We start from the raw sequence: 20,624 nt of genomic DNA on the forward strand, positions 1-20,624 counted from the left end.
TAGGGACAAAATAAATTGATTTTTTCAACAAAAAAATAATTGTAATTTGAAGTTGGAAGAGAAGTTTGGAAAATGTTAAGGGAAGTCATTTTCCTTAAATTTGAGGAAAATGAGTTGATTTGGAAAACATTTTCCAAAACATTTAACCCAACCAAACATGAGAAAATTGGAAAACATTTTCCGGAAAATGTTTTCCTTCATACCAAACACACCCTTCAACTATTCTCTTAGTTGAAAACCTCAACTTTGCTCATTCTGTCTTTACATTAATAATGGTTTGGACCCATACAAGTCAAGGTCTTTTTTTTTTTTTCTTTGTTTTTTTGATAAGGTAACATACAAGTCAAGGTCTTTACTGATTGAAGTATAGCAAATTCACTGATTCTGTACAGAATATCGTTACTTGCACAAGCACAACTCCTTGCCTAACTCTCAGACTACTTTCTACCAGAGTTTTTCAAATGAGAAATCCAAGATGCCATTTCCTAGTTCTATTCATTCAACTTGTGTCTATCATTAGCTTTTGTCACTACATAATGCCAATCAGAGGTGAAGATAATAACACTAGTGCTGTAAAGGTGGATGTGGGTATAATTCTTGATATGGAAACAGATGTGGCAAAAGTAATGCACACATGTATTTTACTAGCAATTGAAGATTACCATGCTGCCACTAGTCGTACTGCCACTAGGATAGTACCCCACTTGAGGGATTCCGAGAAAGATGATGTTGAAGCAGCATCCGCTGGTATATTCTGATCCATGATTTACTTCTGTTAAACTAGCATATCATTCTCTCTTTTCGTCTGTTTTTCACTTTGGAACGATTTCTTATAGTCTGATTGTGTATACGCAGCCATATACTTGCTAAAGGATGTCCAAGTACAAGCTATCTTTGGGCCACAAATGTCTACACAAACTGATTTTGTGATTGACTTGGGGAACAGAGCAAAAGTTCCTATCATATCTCCAGCAACAAGTCCTTCACTTTCTGTCAAGGAAAATCCCTTCTTCATCAGAGGAGCACTTCCTTCTTCCAGCCAGACTAAAGCCATTGCAGCAATTGTTAAAAACTATAATTGGACGAAGGTTGTAATCATCCACGAGGATAGCTCCATTGGAACTGGGATAGTTCCACATCTGACTGATGCCTTACTGGAAATCAACACTTTAGTCCCCTATAAAAGTGCTATTTCTCCTTCAGCCAGTGATGATCAAATCCTCAAGGAGTTACACAATTTGAATACAAAGCAAACCACAGTGTTCATTGTGCACTTACAACCATATCTTGCCTCACGCCTTTTCCTCAAGGCCAAAGAAGCTGGGATGATGAGCAGTGGATATGCATGGATCATCACAGATGTGCTAACGAGTTTTCTGGACTCAGTAGATCATTCAGTCATTGAGTCATCAATGCAAGGTGTTCTAGGTATAAAACCTTATGTTCCAAGATCAAATGAGCTTGACATGTTCACCAAGAGATGGAGAAAGAGATTCTGTCAAGAGTATCCAGACATGGACCCAGTTGAACTCAATGTTTTTGGGCTATGGGCATATGATGGCATCACAGCATTAACAAAAGCAGTAGAAAAGGTTGGTGGCACTGCCATTCCAAAATTCAAGAAAGCAGACACTAGAAAGAACTTAACGGACTTGGACACACTTGGAACTTCAGAATTGGGGTCTCTGCTCATTCACTCTATGCAAAACACAACACTAAAAACAGGTCTAAGTGGTGATTTCTGCTTCGCTAATGGAGAATTGCATCCTTCCCCATATCAGATTGTGAATATTATTGGGACAGGACAGAGAAGCGTTGGATTTTGGACAGAGAAGGATGGCATTTCGTACAAACTGAAGATGAATGGTGAAACAGCTAAAACTAATAATAAGCAACTAGGGGCCATCATTTGGCCCGGTGAATCTATTATAGCTCCGAGAGGCAGGGAAGTATTTACAAGTGGGAAGAAGCTAAGGGTTGGAGTTACTGTCAGTGGACAGATGAACGAATTCTTTATAATAAAAAGAGATTCAAAAACACAAGCACAAGTTGCAGGTGGTTTATGTGTAGATTTCTTCAACGAAGTCATCCAACATTTACCATATTCTGTCCGTTACGAGTTTATTCCAATTCTGATACCAGATAGCCCCACTTCCCCAGACTATGATCATCTTTATTACACGGTATTACCAAATCCTTGTGTAAAATGATACCTTACATGCTCCTTTCTGGGGACTTTCTTCTCTACTTTCTACTTTTGCTCTGACTGAGGAAGACCAACCATTAATAGTGCAATAATCATTGTTTGCCTTGAACCAGGAATATGATGCAGTCGTAGGTGATTTGGCCATTTTAGCACCACAATCTGATTATGTGGACTTTGCATTACCTTTTTCAGAGTCGGGTATTGCCACAGTTGTGCCAGTTAAGGATGATAGAAAGAATATTTGGATTTTCTTGAAACCTCTAAAGAGCGAGCTCTGGATAACAACTGGAGCTTTCTTCGTCTTCATTGGTTTTGTGGTTTGGGTACTCGAACATCGTGTAAACAAAGAGTTTCGAGGACCCAAACACAAGCAAGTTGGGATGATATTCTGGTTTTCTTTCTCAACTCTCGTTTTTGCCCATAGTAAGTCTCTAACAGTCTAACTTAAAGGAAGCTTTAAGATTTCTCATTGTTTCTCGACATATCATATGTATGGCTGGTTGTTGCAGGAGAGAGGGTAACAAGTAACTTAACAAGATTTGTGTTGATTGTATGGGTTTTCGTGGTTATGGTGCTGACATCAAGTTATACAGCCAGCTTAACATCTATGTTAACAGTGCAACAGCTTAAACCTACTATAACAAACCTTAATGATCTCATCAAGAATGGAGAATATGTTGGGTACCAAGAAGGTTCCTTTGTTGTAAACTTCTTGCTGCACATGCAATTTGACAGCTCCAAGTTAAGAAGTTATAGCACATTGGAAGAGTACAATGATGCGCTCTCAAGAGGAAGTAAAAATGGAGGTGTTGCTGCAATTATTGATGAACTACCTTATCTCACACTCTTCCTCAACAAATACTGCAGGAAGTATATTATGGTTGGTCAAACTTACAAGACTAAAGACATTGGACTAGTAAGATTCTCTCTGAATCTTTTAACTGGAAAGGTTTCATAACTGAAGTTATACTACTTCACCCAATCTAATTCACTTTTTCTTCACAATTTCTTGTAGGCATTTCCAAAAGACTCGCATTTGGTACCTGACGTCTCTACCGCAGTCTTGAAGGTGAATGAGGGAGGAGAGTTTACGAAAAACGGTATACAGAAATACTCTAGAAATGATACAGATTGTCCACAGAACGATGGGACATCTGAAAGTCTCACACTAGATAGTTTTAAGGGCCTTTTTCTCATAGCTGGTGTATCAGCAGGCTCCGCTCTTCTCATATTCTTCTTCATTTTCCTTTATCAGAATAGAGAAATCTTAGCCACTGATGATTCAATACAGAAAAGGCTTGCTGCAATAGCAAAAGTCTTTGATGAAGAAAAAGATAACTCTAATTCTAAGTCAGAAAAGCCAGAAGCCAATGAAGAAAGCCAAACGTCTACAATACTGTTCGTAGCAAGTGAAGCTTCCCCTGAAATATTGCCCGATCTCCCTTTGCAAAGCCTAGAAATCAGAATCTCTGATGGCCTAGGAGCATCCCCTGCAGATGAAAGGTTCTCTATAACAGAACCTGCAACTTCAGCTAATGAAACCATTACAGAGACATTTTAACTTTGTAACTCTTGGCCTTGATTTTTGCATCAAGAGGCAGCTTCAGAACTAGATCTGATGGATTTAACCTTGGATGGTTGTCACCTATTGTATTACTGCATTCCCTGTGTACCAATTTATGTGGCAACATTCTGATCTAAAACATTCATTGACCATTTGGTGGCTATAAACTACATCATCATACTTATTCTAAAAGTAGAAAACCCCATAGTTGAAAGTTGATTTACGAAATTACTCTTAAATAGTTGATTGACAATTTTACCATACATCATTAAAAAATTACCTCTTATTAAATAATGTAATATATATTACAAATTACCTTTCCACTAGTGTGTTGTCAAAGGCGCGTTTAATCCCTGAAGCGAACCACAAAACATGTCAAGTGTTTTGCCTCACTTAGGGCTCGTTTGGTTGGTTAATAAGTCATCCCAAGATTGTCATCTCACCCTCAATGATGGATAAAAATAACACTACACCCAAACAAAGATGGGATAAATTCACCCTAGAATTAATCACGAGACTAGTTATCCTTTATACCTCGTACCAAACGAGCCATGTGCTCTTTAGTGTCGTCATCAAGGTTCTAAGACATATTTTTCCTCACCGATGAGCATCTCCGGAAGACACGACACCAAACGATTGATATTTCACTTTATCGTAATTCATTTCAATTTTTTTCCATATAATTGTTATTCATGCTTATAATGATTAGCCTTGAACTAAACATATATATTTGTATTGTTTCTCCATTTGCTCTTTTCATTCAAGCCTATGTTTTATATGTGATTTGGCTTAAAACCCCAATGGACCTTAGAACTTTTTTGTGTATTTTTATTTTGATAACACTACTTTCAACTAGACGCCAAATCCCTCGGGTCCGTGCATTAACATATTCCATCAAACCTCAAACGTATTTCCAAAGCATTGTATTGGAGTAGTGAACAAAGAAAAGAGGTCAAACTTCAAGCCATGAATTTTAAGGTGCCGCTAGCATTAAAGTTAGAAGATTTGGTTTCGAAAAAACATTCTGGGATGCAAGTTGTATTGGTAATTTGTTCATTGTTTTAAGCTTTTAGTTCAAACTCAATTGAGATAAAGCATAAAACAATTCTACTCAACCCTCTGGTTCCTTCTTACTCCTTTTATATTAACTTGGAACATAGGAAGCAACTCACAAGTTAGCTTAGATGACCAAGGTGGTTATTTTGTGTGTTATGTTCCAAGACGGTCTTCAAAGACTCAATGATAAAATTAACCAGGTGAACAATGGGATTGATACATTATGATAGCTGAGTTTCCTATGAAAACTGAAAATAAGTCACATGACAACAGCAGCAGGTTCTAAAAATAAAAATTATCACAACTCCATCCAACAAGTATAAATCAAGGTCTATTGGTTATATTATTAGCATATCAATGTTTTATGCAAGTTCCACCAGACGTGCACCATACAAAATTCCAGCACAGTACAAAATTCAGTTGAGAGAAGAAATAAAGCCTGAGATCCAACCTTGTTCTCATTCTTCGGGAAAATCTGAGCGGGTGGCTGTTCAAAAACCAGCAGAAATGTTTATCAGTAAACAAAAAGCACAGCCTGCAATGGTGATAAGACAACAGAGAAAAAAACATCCTCCATGCCCCCATCCGCTCATCTAAAACATAAAAAAAGGTATGTAGATATATGGAACTAATGTTTTCAAAAGTGTATACATCACATGATAAGGCAAACATGACATTTCTTAAAGATACAAAGGAGACACAAAAAAGCTAAATTCCTATTTACCACTATTCATTTGTTTATGACTTTTAACATTTGTGAGAGCTATTCCAATTAAAGAGCATGTATAAACACAAACATAAGCATCTATGTACATCAATCATGTACATTAATATCAATCAGCAGTGGCCCAGGGTGTCATCATAATGATCCTCCACTTCTTTCTATTTCTCTTAATGAGTCCAACTTCCATTCAAATTCCCATTAGACCTTGTATTATGAAAAATAGGAAAATGAGAAGAAACAAATTATGTTATGAAACATTTCAACATAAAATGATAAGAATACAAATGTATAGATATGATGAAATGTATGAACTGATATCAGGCAGCGATTAGAAGTGAGTACATATTATCTTCTTTTTTTTTAATGACAAGAGAAACCCACCCTTTGGATGCGCACAAGGTAAAACCCCCGCTCCTATGCAATACCTTGCAAACCACACAGGAGAGGTAACCCGCACTAGGCAAGCCCGTGCTTTAGCTGGCAAGGGGTTTCGAACTTGAGGCCTCCAACATGAAAGTCTCAAGCCCAAACCACCGGGCCACCCCAAAGGGTATATATTATCTTTTTAGAAGAGGAGAATAAGCAAGAAAGAGCACAGGAATAGTACACAAGCCAGTAGACAGTATTAAACAAATGATCAACACTAGCAAGTACATCACGGAATATTTGTTGGAATTTAGTCGGGCAAACAGCACAGAGATCATCTGAAAATTCTAAATGATTCTCAGCACCACAAAATCTCCCCAAGTTAATTATCAATCATGCCATGCTTTAGTGGATATTGACATGCAAGACAGAAAGAATAAAGCTTCCACAGTCCACCTAAAAGAGGTAGATAAACTAATAAGATCGCTTTCATTTCAACTCATTGGTTATCTATTTAGTCAGGAGTAGAGTTCATTTAGAACATTTTCATGTCTAGGAGATGGAGAAAAATCTTTTATTGATTAATAGAACTATTTAGAGAACAACTCCCGCAGAAACCAAACAAAGTTAATTATATGAAGAAGAATCTCATATGAACATAAAACCCTAGATTTATTAATGCCACCTCCTAACGAACACAACATATTTGCAAGTTCAATTCATTTACGACTCCCTGCAACGAAATTCCCATCACTAATAACAGCATCCGAAGAATAGTAATAAAAGCAATTACTGAAACATTAACATGAATTGACACACAAAATAAGGGGAAACCAAAGATCTGAACTTTGAGTTTCCTGATCGAAAGGGGGATAAAGGAAACAGAGAGATCGCTTACTCGGTTTCTGAGGCTTGCCATCAGCCCATTTGGAGATGGTGTAATGGACCTTCTCACGGCTCAAAGCTTCGGACTTGTAAGGCTCTTTAAGGCAGTTTCTGACCAGGTTCGTGCATAGGTTTGAGTATGCTATGTAAGTCATCCCTGCCGACCTCCAAAACGGTGCAGCTGCGTTAGAAGCCATTTATCTGCTGCTTTTTGCTTTCTCTTTCTGGATTGCTTTCTCTCGGCTGCGTTTTGTTGCCACGGATGAGATGGGTACCTGCGCACAATACCCTGTCAATACAAGGAAATAGGCAAATTTTACTTCTATACCGTAGAAAATTATGATTTCTCTAAAAATATTTCCCTTTTTTCTTAGTTAACTTTGAAAAACATGTTTAGTCCTAAATTTAACTTAATTTTGGAATTTGTAAGTTTAAAAAAATTATATAAATATTTCACTTTTTACAATTCAAATTACTCAAAAAAAAAAAAATATAATCTATATATATATTTTTTATTTTATTTTAATTTATGTGATATTATGAAATTGGAGAAGCTATTGAAATTTTTATATGATTTTAAAAATATTTTAAATTGTCAGTTACTGTGATTTATAGTAATTTACATAATTTTGAAAATAATATTTATTATTCTCTTTGTTCCGATATTTATGTGGCACATGTAGGATTTCAAAAATTAACCATTTTTTATATGTCTCTTAAATATATTAAGTTGTTAATTATTGTATTTTATAGTACATTTTTAACTTAGTTTTTAAACAATATATGTTACTTCCCATGTCCCAATTTATGTGGCATTAATTGATAGATTTTTTGGAGTCAAGCAATTTTTTTTGTTAATTATTGTATTCGTCAATTTCAAACAATATATGTTTATCCTCTAATCCATTTTATGTGGTACCGATTGAATTTAGAGAGTCAATCAAACTTTTTATATAACATTTAAATAAATATATATATATATATATATATATATATATAAAAAATATATATTTTTAAGTATACTTAATTGTTAATTATTTTAATATCTTTTTTAAATATGTAATCAACTAAAAAAGGTGAGACATGATAATTAAAATAAAGAAATACACAATAGTATTGGTTAGCCGAGATGATAAAGTTGGGGGGGCCACTTAAATTAAATAAAGATGGATATATGTGTCATTATGGAGATGTTGGCTGCTTTTTTTGTCTAAAGAAGAAAAGGTACAATTATAAAGCACCGTCATATAAGAGTTTTAAGGAGCAAAAGATAGCAAATACCATAATTCTAAACATTAATTGCAAGGGGCAATGACCAAATTGCACTTGAGCTTTTCTAAATATGGCAAAAAACAGTCATGTTGAAAGTTTGAAAACTCTCCCTTCTATATAATAGAAATATGGTCAAACATAAAATATTTGGCCATGAAATTACTTTACGGTCCAAAGTTAATCTCCAAAAAAATAGGTTTGATCATAAAATTTCAAAATTTAGAAAAACAACAAAAAGATAGATATTGGTGGATTCGTACCTGAGATCTTTCTACAGATGGTGGGGGTGGATCTATAGCCATGTTCTATTTAGAGGAATAAAATAAAAATAATCTTTCGAAGAAACAGTTGAGTGATTGATAATTGTACATACCACTTTCATCTAATACAATTTTTTGTAGAATTTTATATGTATCTTATATCTATGAGATTGAATATGAAATTTTGTTTACTCACTCCAAATTACTTGCAACAAGTCAACAATGACTCAAATTTATATTTATGGCTAAACACAAATTAAAAAGAAAACCTATTTTTTTTTTTCAAATTCTTAGTGATGGGAGTGAAGTCATAAAGCCGCTAATTATCTGCATTAATAAGATAAGGTAATACATATGTCACAAATGCAACAATTACTAAAAAAAGGTTTTGCTTAAGAAATGTAACAATTATTGAACGTCTTTTGGGAGTAACAAGGGACAATGAATTAAGGGTTATAGAAAAGATTCAAAATTAGGGATTGGTGACTCAAGTCTTAATTATTGAGTAGATGTGACAATTTTTAAATTAAGAATTAAGGGGTACTCAAGTCTTAATTATTTAGTAGATGTGACAATTTTTAAATTAAGAATTAAGGGGTACTCAAGTCTTAATTATTTAGTAGATGTGACAATTTTTAAATTAAGAATTAAGGGGTACTCAAGTCTTAATTATTTAGTAGATGTGACAATTTTTAAATTAAGAATTAAGGGGTACTCAAGTCTTAATTATTTAGTAGATGTGACAATTTTTAAATTAAGAATTAAGGGGTACTCAAGTCTTAATTATTTAGTAGATGTGACAATTTTTAAATTAAGAATTAAGGGGTACTCAAGTCTTAATTATTTAGTAGATGTGACAATTTTTAAATTAAGAATTAAGGGGTACTCAAGTCTTAATTATTTAGTAGATGTGACAATTTTTAAATTAAGAATTAAGGGGTACTCAAGTCTTAATTATTTAGTAGATGTGACAATTTTTAAATTAAGAATTAAGGGGTACTCAAGTCTTAATTATTTAGTAGATGTGACAATTTTTAAATTAAGAATTAAGGGGTTAAATTTTTCATCCCTAAGTTTTTTTATTTTACACTTTAGTCCATCTTATATAAAACCCTAAATAATAAGAAATTGAGGGAAAAAAGGGTACCAACGACTCACTTTTTCCCTTTTTCTCTCTTGCTTATTCTTCCATTATTGGGGACCATTGTTGCTGCTCTTCTTCTTCATTCTTCTTCTCCATCACCATTCTTCTTCTTCTTCTCCATCATCATTCTTCTTCTTGTTGTTCATCACCATCTTCTGGTTATTCATCTTCTTTTTTTCAGTTGATATTCACATTGTACTGCTGCTTTCAGACCAATTTTCATTCATATATCATTGGGCATTACATCATAGGTGATTTTGGTAAGTAAATTAATGATTTTTACTCTAATTTTTCATTTTGGTAGTTTGAGTGTTTCTTCAAAACTTTACAGCTGCGTACACAACAGGTAAGTCATTTGTTGCAACAGATAAACTATATGTTGGATACATATTACAGTACCATGTCAAGCTGGGACTGAACCAGAAGCTTGTTCCAACAGATAAATCATTTATTGCAATCGATGAGTCATCTGCTGCACCAGATGACTCATCTATTACAACAGAGGGCTTACCTATTAGATACATATTATAGTATCAGACCAAGCTGAAAAAGAACCAGAAGTTTGTCACAACAGATAAGTCATTTATTGCAACATATGAGTCATCTGCTACACCAGACGACTTATATGTTGCAACAGATGGCTTACATGTTGGATACATATTACAGTACCAGGCCAAACTAGGACAAAACCAAAAATTTGTCCAAATATGCAAGTCATATATTGCAACATATAAATTACCTGTTGCAACAAATGACTCATCTGTTACAACAATTGACTTACATATTGAATAAGTTTCTGGTTCTGGACATGTATCCAACAAGTGAATCATCAGTTGCAACAAGTGAATCATATGTTGCAACGGATGACTTACTTGTTGCAATAGATGATTGACTTGTTGGGACAATGATTGTACATATGATTTTTAACTATATATAGTCACTTAACTTTACTATGCAATCATTATTAAATATTTTTAATAAATTTCTTTAGGTACCATTAATGGAAGAATCAATAACAATAGCTATCGATTATTATTGTGAATGGATTGAGAAGAACAATCGATTTATTTGGCGTTGGAAGGATGGTGACATGTCAGAGTCAGTATTGATGACCGTCCAAAGGGATATTTTGTATAATAATTTTGTGAACTCAATCATTAGCTATTGTGGACTAAATTGCCAACCAAATGATCTTGTCATCAGTTACATGCACAAGTCTTTTGAAAATTAAAGGGTCCTACCTTTTAAGATAATCAATCAATTTCGGGGAATCATTTCCAACAAGAAAAAATAAGTGTTCAATATGTAAAAATATTGGTCACAAGAGAACAACATGTCTGGTTCGAAATGCTCCATAATTATTGTAATAGTGAAATAGCTATTTTGTACTTAGTTATAAATATGATAATTTTAACTCATTTTGGTTAATTGTGTATGCTCATATTTATTATATAAAATATATTAGTTATGCTCATTTGTTGCAACAAACTTTGCATATTTTGCATTAGATGCATTATCTATTGCATTATTTGTTGCAATAGATAATCCATCTGTTGAAAATAATAACATAAATATGATTATATGTTGCAACAATTATAGGAATATGTTACAACAAATATCAAATATGTATTATTTGTTGCAATAGATGACTCATCCATTGGAATTAAGCATATATGTTCATATGTTGCAATGGATGCTTCATTTGTTGCAACATATGAGCATTAGTTGTAACATATGAGCATATATGTTTGATCATTTTCAACCGACTCTATATATATTTGATATGAAATGCTTCATTAACCCATAATTAGTGATAAATAAAGTTATTTAATTATAATTAGATTTTAATTAATAAGTTCAATTGCATTTTCAATGTATTGTAGAGTAATTACATGATCAAGTAACTGTATTCGTCTTAAATAAAGTGATCAATTGATTATTTTGATATGAAATGCTTCTTTAACCCATAATTAGTGATAAATAAAGTTATTTAATTATAATTAGATTTTAATTAATAAGTTCAATTGCATTTTCAATGTGTTGTAGAGTAATTACATGATCAAGTAACTGTATTCGTCTTAAATAAAGTGATCAATTGATTATTTTGATATGAAATGTTTCATTAACCCATAATTAGAGTTAAATAAACTTATTTAATTATAATTACCTTTCAATTAATAAGTTCAATTACATTTTCGATGCATTATAGAGTAATTACATGATCAACTAATTGTATTCGTCTTAAATAAAATGATCAATTGATTATTTTGATATGAAATGCTTCTTTAACCCATAATTAGTGATAAATGAAGTTCAATTATAAGTTCAATTACAATAGATAACTTATCTGTTGCAATAGATAACCCATCTGTTGAAAATAATCAAATAAATATGATCATTTGTTGCAATAAATATAGAAATCTGTTACAACAAATGTCTAATATGAATTATATGTTGCAATAGAAGACTCATCCGTTGAAAATAATCAAACATATATGCCAATCTGTTGCAATGGATGATTCATCAATTGTAATATATGAGTTGCAACAGATTATAACCTGCTGCAACATCTGTTTCAATAGTATAATTTAACATTTTACAAATCTACGAATAAAATAAAATTCATGATAAAACAACTGAACATCTATATAATATAAAATATTGTCATCGACAATTACAAAATATGATTAATTAAATATGACAAGTGTTCATGAATTACAATTCATATAAAAGTCTTCAGCTTACAAAATAGAATTCATGATAAAATAATTGGACATCTATTAAATATAAAATATTGTCATCAGCCATTACAAAACATCATGTTCTTCACCTTACAAAATATGACTTCAGCAACCCATACCTTCTACAACTTTTGCTGCTCTTCTATGGGTCCTGAAGATGACTCAACATTGCAAAGAAGAGTAGTAGTTGTTACGACCCGATCTCAAAAACTAAGGTTTCGAAACCATTTTCGCAACTTTGGCAATTTTGTTAAGTTTTTGGAAAAAATGAGTAATTTGGAAGTCGCCACTTAATTTTTTTAGGAAAAATTAAGAAAACCATTTAAAAAGGATAATTTTTAAAAGAAAACATTTGAATAAACCAGAGTCGGGTAAGGGTTCAATTAATTCTCTAAGAAAGGGTTTAGGCATCTTAAGAGAATCCGCTAACACGCGATTGACCGACGGATTTAAAAAGTTCGGCTAATTTTATAAAAATAAAAGAATTACTTATAAAAAACTTATTTGAAACTTAGATAAAAATCTTTTGATGCTTGTAAAAATCTCAAAAAATAATCCTAACTTGAAACTTTTATCCATAGTCAAGTTTTGAACCATACGATTAATTCTAATTTACCAACATGGATCAAGGGACCTTATTTAACAACTATGAAAGGATATAGAAAATCCTTAAGTCATTCATACAAAGTCTTAAGTTATTTTTAAAAGAGAATTAATTTTAGTTTAAGAAAACTTAACAACTCTATCCTAGTCAAAATTTGAACTAAATAGTTAATTTAAACTCATAAACATGGATTAAAGGACCTTGTTTAACAACTAAGAAAGGATATAGAAAATCCTTAAGTCATTCGTACCAAGTCCTAAGCTAAATTAAAAGACAACTAATTTATTTTAAGAAACTTAACAATTTTATCCTATTCAAGTGTTTGAGTCGAATAATCAACACAATCACTTAGACGTGGATTTGAAAGCTAATACTAACTATGAAAGAATATGGATAATTCTCAAGTTAGTCTTGAAGCTTAGATTGCCTAACATAAAAGAGGTTTTAAAAATTTTAATACTTAAAATAAACAACTAACGAAATAGAAGAGTTACTTAAAAACTTCCAAGGATTCATCTAAGTTAGATAAAATAAATGTTAGAAGTTAAAAAACAAATATCACAAAATCACAATATGATGGAGACAAGGTGCGAATAGAATTGGGACAACTTTAAGTCCACTTGTTGCTTCTCATTTGCTGCTGCTGGAAGCTATTTTTGAACTTTTTTAAAGTCCAAAAAATGCTATTTCCAGCCCTTCAAGGCTGCTGCAAATCTGCTGCACTTAGAGGACTTTCGAGAGTCCGAAAATTATCAAATTTTCTGCCTTTTCAAGGCTACTGCTGCTGCTGTCTTTCGGAGGTTTTAACCCAATTTTGCTCTTCATTTTCAGCCTTTTAAGGCTGCTGTTGCTGCTACTTTCTTGAGATTTTAACCCAATAATATTGGCTTCCCTTTCACATCTCGGATGAGGTTGACTCAAAAGAGAGGAGTATGCAAGAAGGGGGAGTCCATTTGGACTCAATAGGCATGCACAGGAAAAAAAAGAGGGAAATAGAAATTAGCGAATTAACAAGAAAGGTCTAACATTAGTTTAACACGTAAACAAACTCAAACAATACATAATAATGCAAGTTAGATATGTCAAACAATGGAAGAAACCAACAGAAACAAACAAAGACAATTAATTTCCAAACCTAACACAATTCTTCCACATTCAAACCAAGAAACAACACAATCATAAATTCCAAACACATACTTAAGCAAGAAGAATATCAGAATATTAGATAAGGAAAAGGACAATTGAATTTTTACCATAACACTTAAGAGTACCAAAAAAAAGTTAAGGTAACCATCTAAGAAGAGCAAGAATACTAAACATACATATATATATATAGCTATCTTAAGACACTTCAGCACATAGAAAGTGAGCAATTTAAGAACCAACAAATTCAACATAGCATCTTTAGACCAGGAAACTAGATGGGGAAGAATATGCAAATTATATCTCCAATTATATGCACTCAAAGAGGGCAGAGTGAAGGGAAGAAACCAACAATCATAGACGAGAGGGAACAACATCACAACGCTAAAGACAAGCAGCCACATACTTGACATATTCATAAAGAACTTGCATAAAAAAAATAATTAAAAATGCAAGCATAAACCTTAAAATTGAGGCAGTAACATACTAACAAACTTTATAAAGAACTAGAGAAAAAATAAAAATAAATAAATCACATTATACAAGTTAAAATATAACTGAGTTGATTCTACACAAGATAGAAAATATGCAGAATTAAGGCTAACATGACTGAGAGAGCTGGCAGCCGGTCCCAACAAATGAACAAACTAAAGATTGCTTAACATTCACCATTTGGACAGAATCATCTTAAATTCATACTGCGAACAAGATTTTATTTTAAAACAACAATCGATAATTATCCAAATCAGCGCTTATAAGACAGGTTAAGGAAACCAGTTTTTGATAAAGACATAGGTAAAAATCTAATACAAAAGACAACAAATTAAGGCAGAAAACAACAACTATATAACATGGATTTCGGAGTCGAATAAGAATAACAATAACTAGAATCACATTCACATCTCTAAATGATAAGAAAACAGCCATCAAAAGAGCAACAAACTATTTAATAAACTCATTCAAAATTGACTTAACTGAGAGATCAGGATAATGAAAACTTTTGGTGCCAATCACATAAACACCACCTTTATTTAAACTAATCACATTGAATCTAATAGATGATTAATAATACTAAGACAAATAACAATTCTATAATGCAACAGAAAGAAAAGACTGAGGAAAGAGCAAGAAAATTACCTGGTTCTGGGCAACGAACTGGATGGGCGAGTTTGACGAGGTCGATTCCACTTCTTCAACTCGAACAACCTCAAAACGTTTTAAAATGTTAAACTATGGAACCAAGAATTCCCAAGACTTTTAGGGTATTCTGTGGTCTCCAAAAAATCCCCCCCTTTTTTTTTTATGAACAGTGAGTGGGGTGGGTTTATATAGAGAAACTTCTGGGAGGAAATTGGAGATGAAAATCGATGTGGGAGCCCTCACAGTTCAAAATTATTAACAAATAAGGTTGAGGGAGCTGGCACTTGTACGAATCATACCATTTTTTGAACGAGATTGAAAAGAAAAGGAAAATTAGAATATTATCGTTAAGGGAACTTCCTGGAAGTTTCAAATAGTACCAAGGTCTGTGCCTTGCACACAACGATGTACGAATTCGAGAGAGAGAAAAGGAATTTTGAGGGAGAGAGGCAGTAACGCGAGAGAGATTAAGGTTCAAGCTGCATTTTATTTGGTTGAGCGTTGTTGGAGTTGTGCATACTGCTGAGAGGATTAAAGAGAGAGAAAGAAGAGTAAAGGGGTTATTGGGCCGGGTTTGGAGCTGGGTCGGCTTGGTGGGCTGTTGAATTGCATTTGCTGGAGTGGGTTTTCTTAAGGGAAAAGGGCTGGGAATAATTGAGAATGGGATAGAAGTGGGCCAACTGAATTGCAATTAGTCCATTGATAACCAAATTGAATTTACGTAGCGAACTCGACTAATAACAAAGTAGGACGAATTAAATATAATTAACCAACGAGCTTTCTAATCTTAACGAAATAATTAACTTAATTATGAACTAATGATTCAAAATTATAGTCATAATTTAAACTAAACAAATTTAACAAAATACTTACTAAAATTAAAATCTTTTTGAGATGATTTTTGAAATGTTTATAAAATATACTAATTGTATACAAAATTATATAAAACATATATGTTACTTAAGAATTATAAAAATGATAAAATTAATTAAAGTAACTTGTAAAATATTTTGAAATTTATAAAAACTAATTATTTCAAATCGTTTGGAGTTTAAGAAGTTCGATGATCAATATTTATTGTGGAGGGCCAAAATTGGGTGTCAACAGTAGTTGCAATTTGTTGTCTCTTTTACATATTTGATAATATCTTGAAAATTGATTTTCTTCTCCTCTTAATCTTCAATGGTGTGAATGGCTCCGAATTTTTTCTTGATGAAATAACACCTCTCTTAGATATCAATTCCTTAACACCACTAGTAAGAGCATCAAGAGACTTCTTCATATCTTCACCATTAAATATTAACTAAGCCTCTTTGTTCTTGCATTCTTCAAATTTACATGCAGAACATGAGCTAGAAGAAGGAGCAAAAGATGTGGTATGTCCACTGAAAGGGTTGAATCCACCATATATATCATCAACATCATCAACATGTTCACCACCACTTTTAGCACCAGCATCACCAGTATCAACATCAACATTTATTGCAACATTATCAGCATCACCAGAAACAATAGGTGCTTCCTTTTTTATCGTTGTTGCTCCAACCAATTCTTTTTTTATCAGATCCACTGTAGGATCGGATTTTGTGTCAATAATTTCTAGAGTTAAAAAGAATGGCATTTGCATATTTTGCTCTGTGGGAACAAGCCATGAATGTACAATCTATAAACAAAAGTAGTTTATATTAAAACTAATCTATAAATTATAATAGATGAAATATTTTTTGTAATATCTACCTATATATTTTATTTCTAACAATTGGTCCATCTGTTGCAACAGATGGCCCATCTATTGGAAGAAAGCAAAACAGAAGCAAATGACCATGACATTGTTGATGTCTTCAGCCCATAAAATGGCATGCACAAACCAAACTAAGCATAGTCGGTTTTTGTGCTTCTTCAAAACCTTTTTGCTCTGAAGATCTTCTATCAAATCTTTGGCTTTATAACTAGGTCCAATAATAGCTAACAACTCATTTTCATTATTTAGTTTTTCTTTGCCTTTGTTTGTTTTGGTGTTGACTGTCTTGACTGGTTTTTTACCTTTCTTGCCAACCTTGACTGATTTAGATATCTTTTTTTCTTTTGGTTTTCTTAAGCGTGCAACTTTAGGAAGAGGTTCAGAAGGAGGATGTCATCTCAGTTCAGTCACTATGACAAATTTTTTCATGCCAAAACAAACCGGCATGCCATAGTAATTTATCTAAATCTCATCCATTTTATTGTTCTTATCCTCCAAAGCATCATCATCATCTCCCTTATGCTTGATCCTGCGCTTGAGAAGATCATACACCATGCTCATTTGAAAACGTGCATTGTTAGCCTCCGGCAGATCAAGAAAGTATCCAAAACAGCTAGACTTAAAGAAATCATCCAACTTTTCATTCATCAATATCGTTCTAAAAACATCAACTTTGGCGCCCATGGCTGATTTTACAACAAAATCACCTGTCAAATCTGTAGGATCATCTATATGCATCTCTACCTGAAACTTGTCAACATTAAAAGTTTTGACAACATCTTCATCTTCTTCCTCACTTTCAATATCATCTCCTTCATCACTTTCATTTTCGTCTCCTTCCTCTTCATCTCTTTCCTCACTTTCTTTTTCAACTTCCTCATCATTTTCAGATTCTTCATCATCTCCATCTTCATCATTTATTTCCTTTTCTTCTTCATTTTTATTTTTATCTTCCCCCTCTACAATTTTCACATTTTCATTATGTTTCTATACAACAAGTTCTTTTAATGGTGTTTGTACTTTAGCTACTTTACTTGATTTATCAGAGATCGATTCACTTGTTTTTCTTTTGGAGGCCATTTTATCTACAAATAGAAAAGATGAAAAAACTTACAATCAATATGTGCATCATTAAAAAAAAGATAGCAATACATTTAATAAATTCAACATAATACAATAATCTACAGGTAATCCACTTGTTACAACAAATAACCCATATGTTGTAACAAATAGGTCATCTATTGCAACAAAGGAGGCCCTAATGTAGTTAATTTCAAAAGATAATTATAAGATCAACTTTTTACCAGAACTAGGACATTTCATCAGTGGCGTAGCCAGAAATTTAATGAAGGGTGTCCAAACTTTTAATAGTAATTTTTTTTAAAAAAAACGACGATTTAAATTACCAAAACAAATAATCAAGTTAAGCAATATTTAATTAAATATAGGAATATTTTTAATAGAATTACAAGTGTATAATTCAAAACTAACATAAAGAAAATAAACTACTATTGAAAACATACTTTAAATATATTATTACAATTGTACTCGACGAGGTTTCATATCCTGAAACGTTCTTATAATAGACTCATTAGAAATAGTACGAAATACTTTCTTTTCTACTATAAGGCACTATACAACCGTCTAAAAACTCATCATCCATTCGATTTCGCAAGTCATTTTTAGAGTATTTAAATCAATGCTTTTGTTTTTTGAGAAGAATGTGGACAACATCTCTAATTGATCTATCGTTGTTTTCTTTATTTGGTTGACTTAGAGAAGTCGAACTTTTTTTTGGTACTCTATTATAATAGTTCCTCTTGTCTATTGAAACTTGAAACTAAAATATTAAGTTAGTTATTTTTGTTATAAAATAAGAGAACGAGAAGAAAAAACAGAGAGAGAATTATTGAGATTCTATTCTTAATAATATTGTGATATAATTTGAGTAAATGAGTCTCCTATTTATAGAGAAAGAAAACCTTATTCCATAAGGGAAAAATATTAAAATTTAAGGAAATCTTATTCCATAAGGAAAAGGTATTAAAATTTAAGGAATTGAAAAAAAACCACAAGGAAAAGGTATTAAAATTTAAGGAAATAATTCAATTTTAATTGAAAAAAATAGTTAGTAGAGGAGGGATTCGAACTTGGGTCTTGGAGACCTTCATGATACTATTAACCACCAAGCTATTGAACTTTTATGTTAAAATTACGCATGTTTATTTACTTAATTGAATTTAAGAAGTAAAAATAATTACAGAAAATGAAAAAATCCCTACGGGGAATCGAACCAGGACAAAGAGTAGGATTGCACAGGCTATTGCCAACTCCACTACGCATCACTTTGTTATTTCAAGGGGTCCAAATTCTATATATACCAATATAAAGTCAAAATTTTACATGTATATATAGTATAATTTTTCGACGAAGGGTGTCCAATTGGACACCCTGGAGCGTACGTGGCTCCGCCCCTGCATTTCATATACTTATATTGTCTAGGCATTACAAGGTTCAACAAAAAAGTGCATGTTGAATTCTTTACCTACTTCAGCCATAAAAGCAAACTAGCACCTCTTCAGTTAAAACCTTGTTTAGAGCAAGAAGACTAACTCCCAAAACTTGCCCTTTTTTTTTCTTTTTTTCTAATAGTGATGTTTGGATCAGCTTGCATGCATCTCAACAAAGTATCCATTACTAAGTTCAATTACTTTGCCTAGTTTATCTATACAGATGAAGCATGACATCAAGCTTGCTAATTTATCCAACAAGGAAAAGACACAAAGTAGTAGCCCTTAGTTACACAACCAGGTAAATAGTTATGGGAAGCAAAGTTATGATTTTATATCATATTAGTACAGATTAAGCCAAGAATAACAGTTGCAATGGAAGATCAGAAATGAATAGAACAAAAAGAATCAATCTTTATCATCCCTAAAGCGAAATACAACAAAAACAAAAACAAAAACATAAACAAATGTAAGATTAAGAAATGAGGAATGAACAAGAAAGCAGAGACACTTTTTCTTTCTTTCCTTTCTTGAGTGTTCTAACCTCCACCTTCCACCCATCAGGAACCCAATTGGGCAAACCCCTTTTCTTTCCCATCTCACATAAATTATCAACTAACCCCACTAATCCAAATCAATCTCCAAGTAACCCAAAAAACAAAAAAACCAAATAAAAATCAAATCTTGCCAAAAACTATCCTAAAGCATAGGGTGGGGTTAGTCGATTTGCTCTTCCTAGAACAATCAGTTGGTCCACTTCCTAATGCATAAGCAAGCAAAAACTTCATTGTCTCAACATGAATCGCACAAAACCTAGGCAGCTCTTGAGGGAAGAGTATATGCAAATTGTAAAGCTATTCAAAAAAAAAAAAACTAAAAGGCCCTAATTTTTTTCAAAAAAATAAAGCTTTACTTGCAAATTGTTGTTCCTTTTGGATGGTTAGAATAGAAGAATCGAAAGTTCAAAGTACGGCCGTTGAAAGTTGAAAGTTGCTGGAGAAATTGATTGTCCCGATCGAAACAACTTTTAATTTGTTTTCTGCAGCGAGAGAGAGGAGAACGTTTGAGGGTCTCACGTTTGAGAGAGGAGAACGTTTGAGGGGAGAGGGAGTGAAAAGTTTGTTTATTTAGTGAGGGGATTGTTTTGTATTTTTAAAAAGATTATAAGTTTTGAAAATGTTAATTGAATCCACAATTAACTTAATTTAATATTTAAGTATGTTTGACCTTTTGTTGGTCATATAGTCACCAATAATTAATTCAAAACT

The 20,624-nt window shown here is 32.6% G+C and overlaps 1 protein-coding gene and 1 long non-coding RNA gene across 2 annotated transcripts; one reads left to right on the forward strand and one right to left on the reverse strand.

Annotated features, from left to right (window-relative positions):
* Nucleotides 1–341: 341 nt before the first annotated feature.
* LOC102606129 (glutamate receptor 2.8-like) lies at nt 342–4,179 on the forward strand. The gene is made up of 5 exons (XM_015313430.1): nt 342–747; nt 856–2,183; nt 2,320–2,629; nt 2,716–3,122; nt 3,222–4,179. The coding sequence occupies exons 1-5, from the start codon at nt 462–464 to the stop codon at nt 3,765–3,767; spliced, it is 2,877 nt and encodes a 958-aa protein (XP_015168916.1). The 5' UTR covers nt 342–461; the 3' UTR covers nt 3,768–4,179.
* Nucleotides 4,180–5,013: 834 nt separating this feature from the next.
* On the reverse strand, nt 5,014–7,104 carry LOC102578465 (uncharacterized). Its single transcript, XR_368118.2, has 2 exons — nt 6,815–7,104; nt 5,014–5,313 (listed from the first exon to the last, which is right to left on the reverse strand). It is a non-coding gene; the product is annotated as an uncharacterized lncRNA (long non-coding RNA).
* Nucleotides 7,105–20,624: the final 13,520 nt, after the last annotated feature.

This window comes from Solanum tuberosum, unplaced genomic scaffold (genome assembly GCF_000226075.1).
Source record: "Solanum tuberosum cultivar DM 1-3 516 R44 unplaced genomic scaffold, SolTub_3.0 scf00246, whole genome shotgun sequence".
In the NCBI taxonomy this organism is placed as follows: Eukaryota; Viridiplantae; Streptophyta; class Magnoliopsida; order Solanales; family Solanaceae; genus Solanum; species Solanum tuberosum.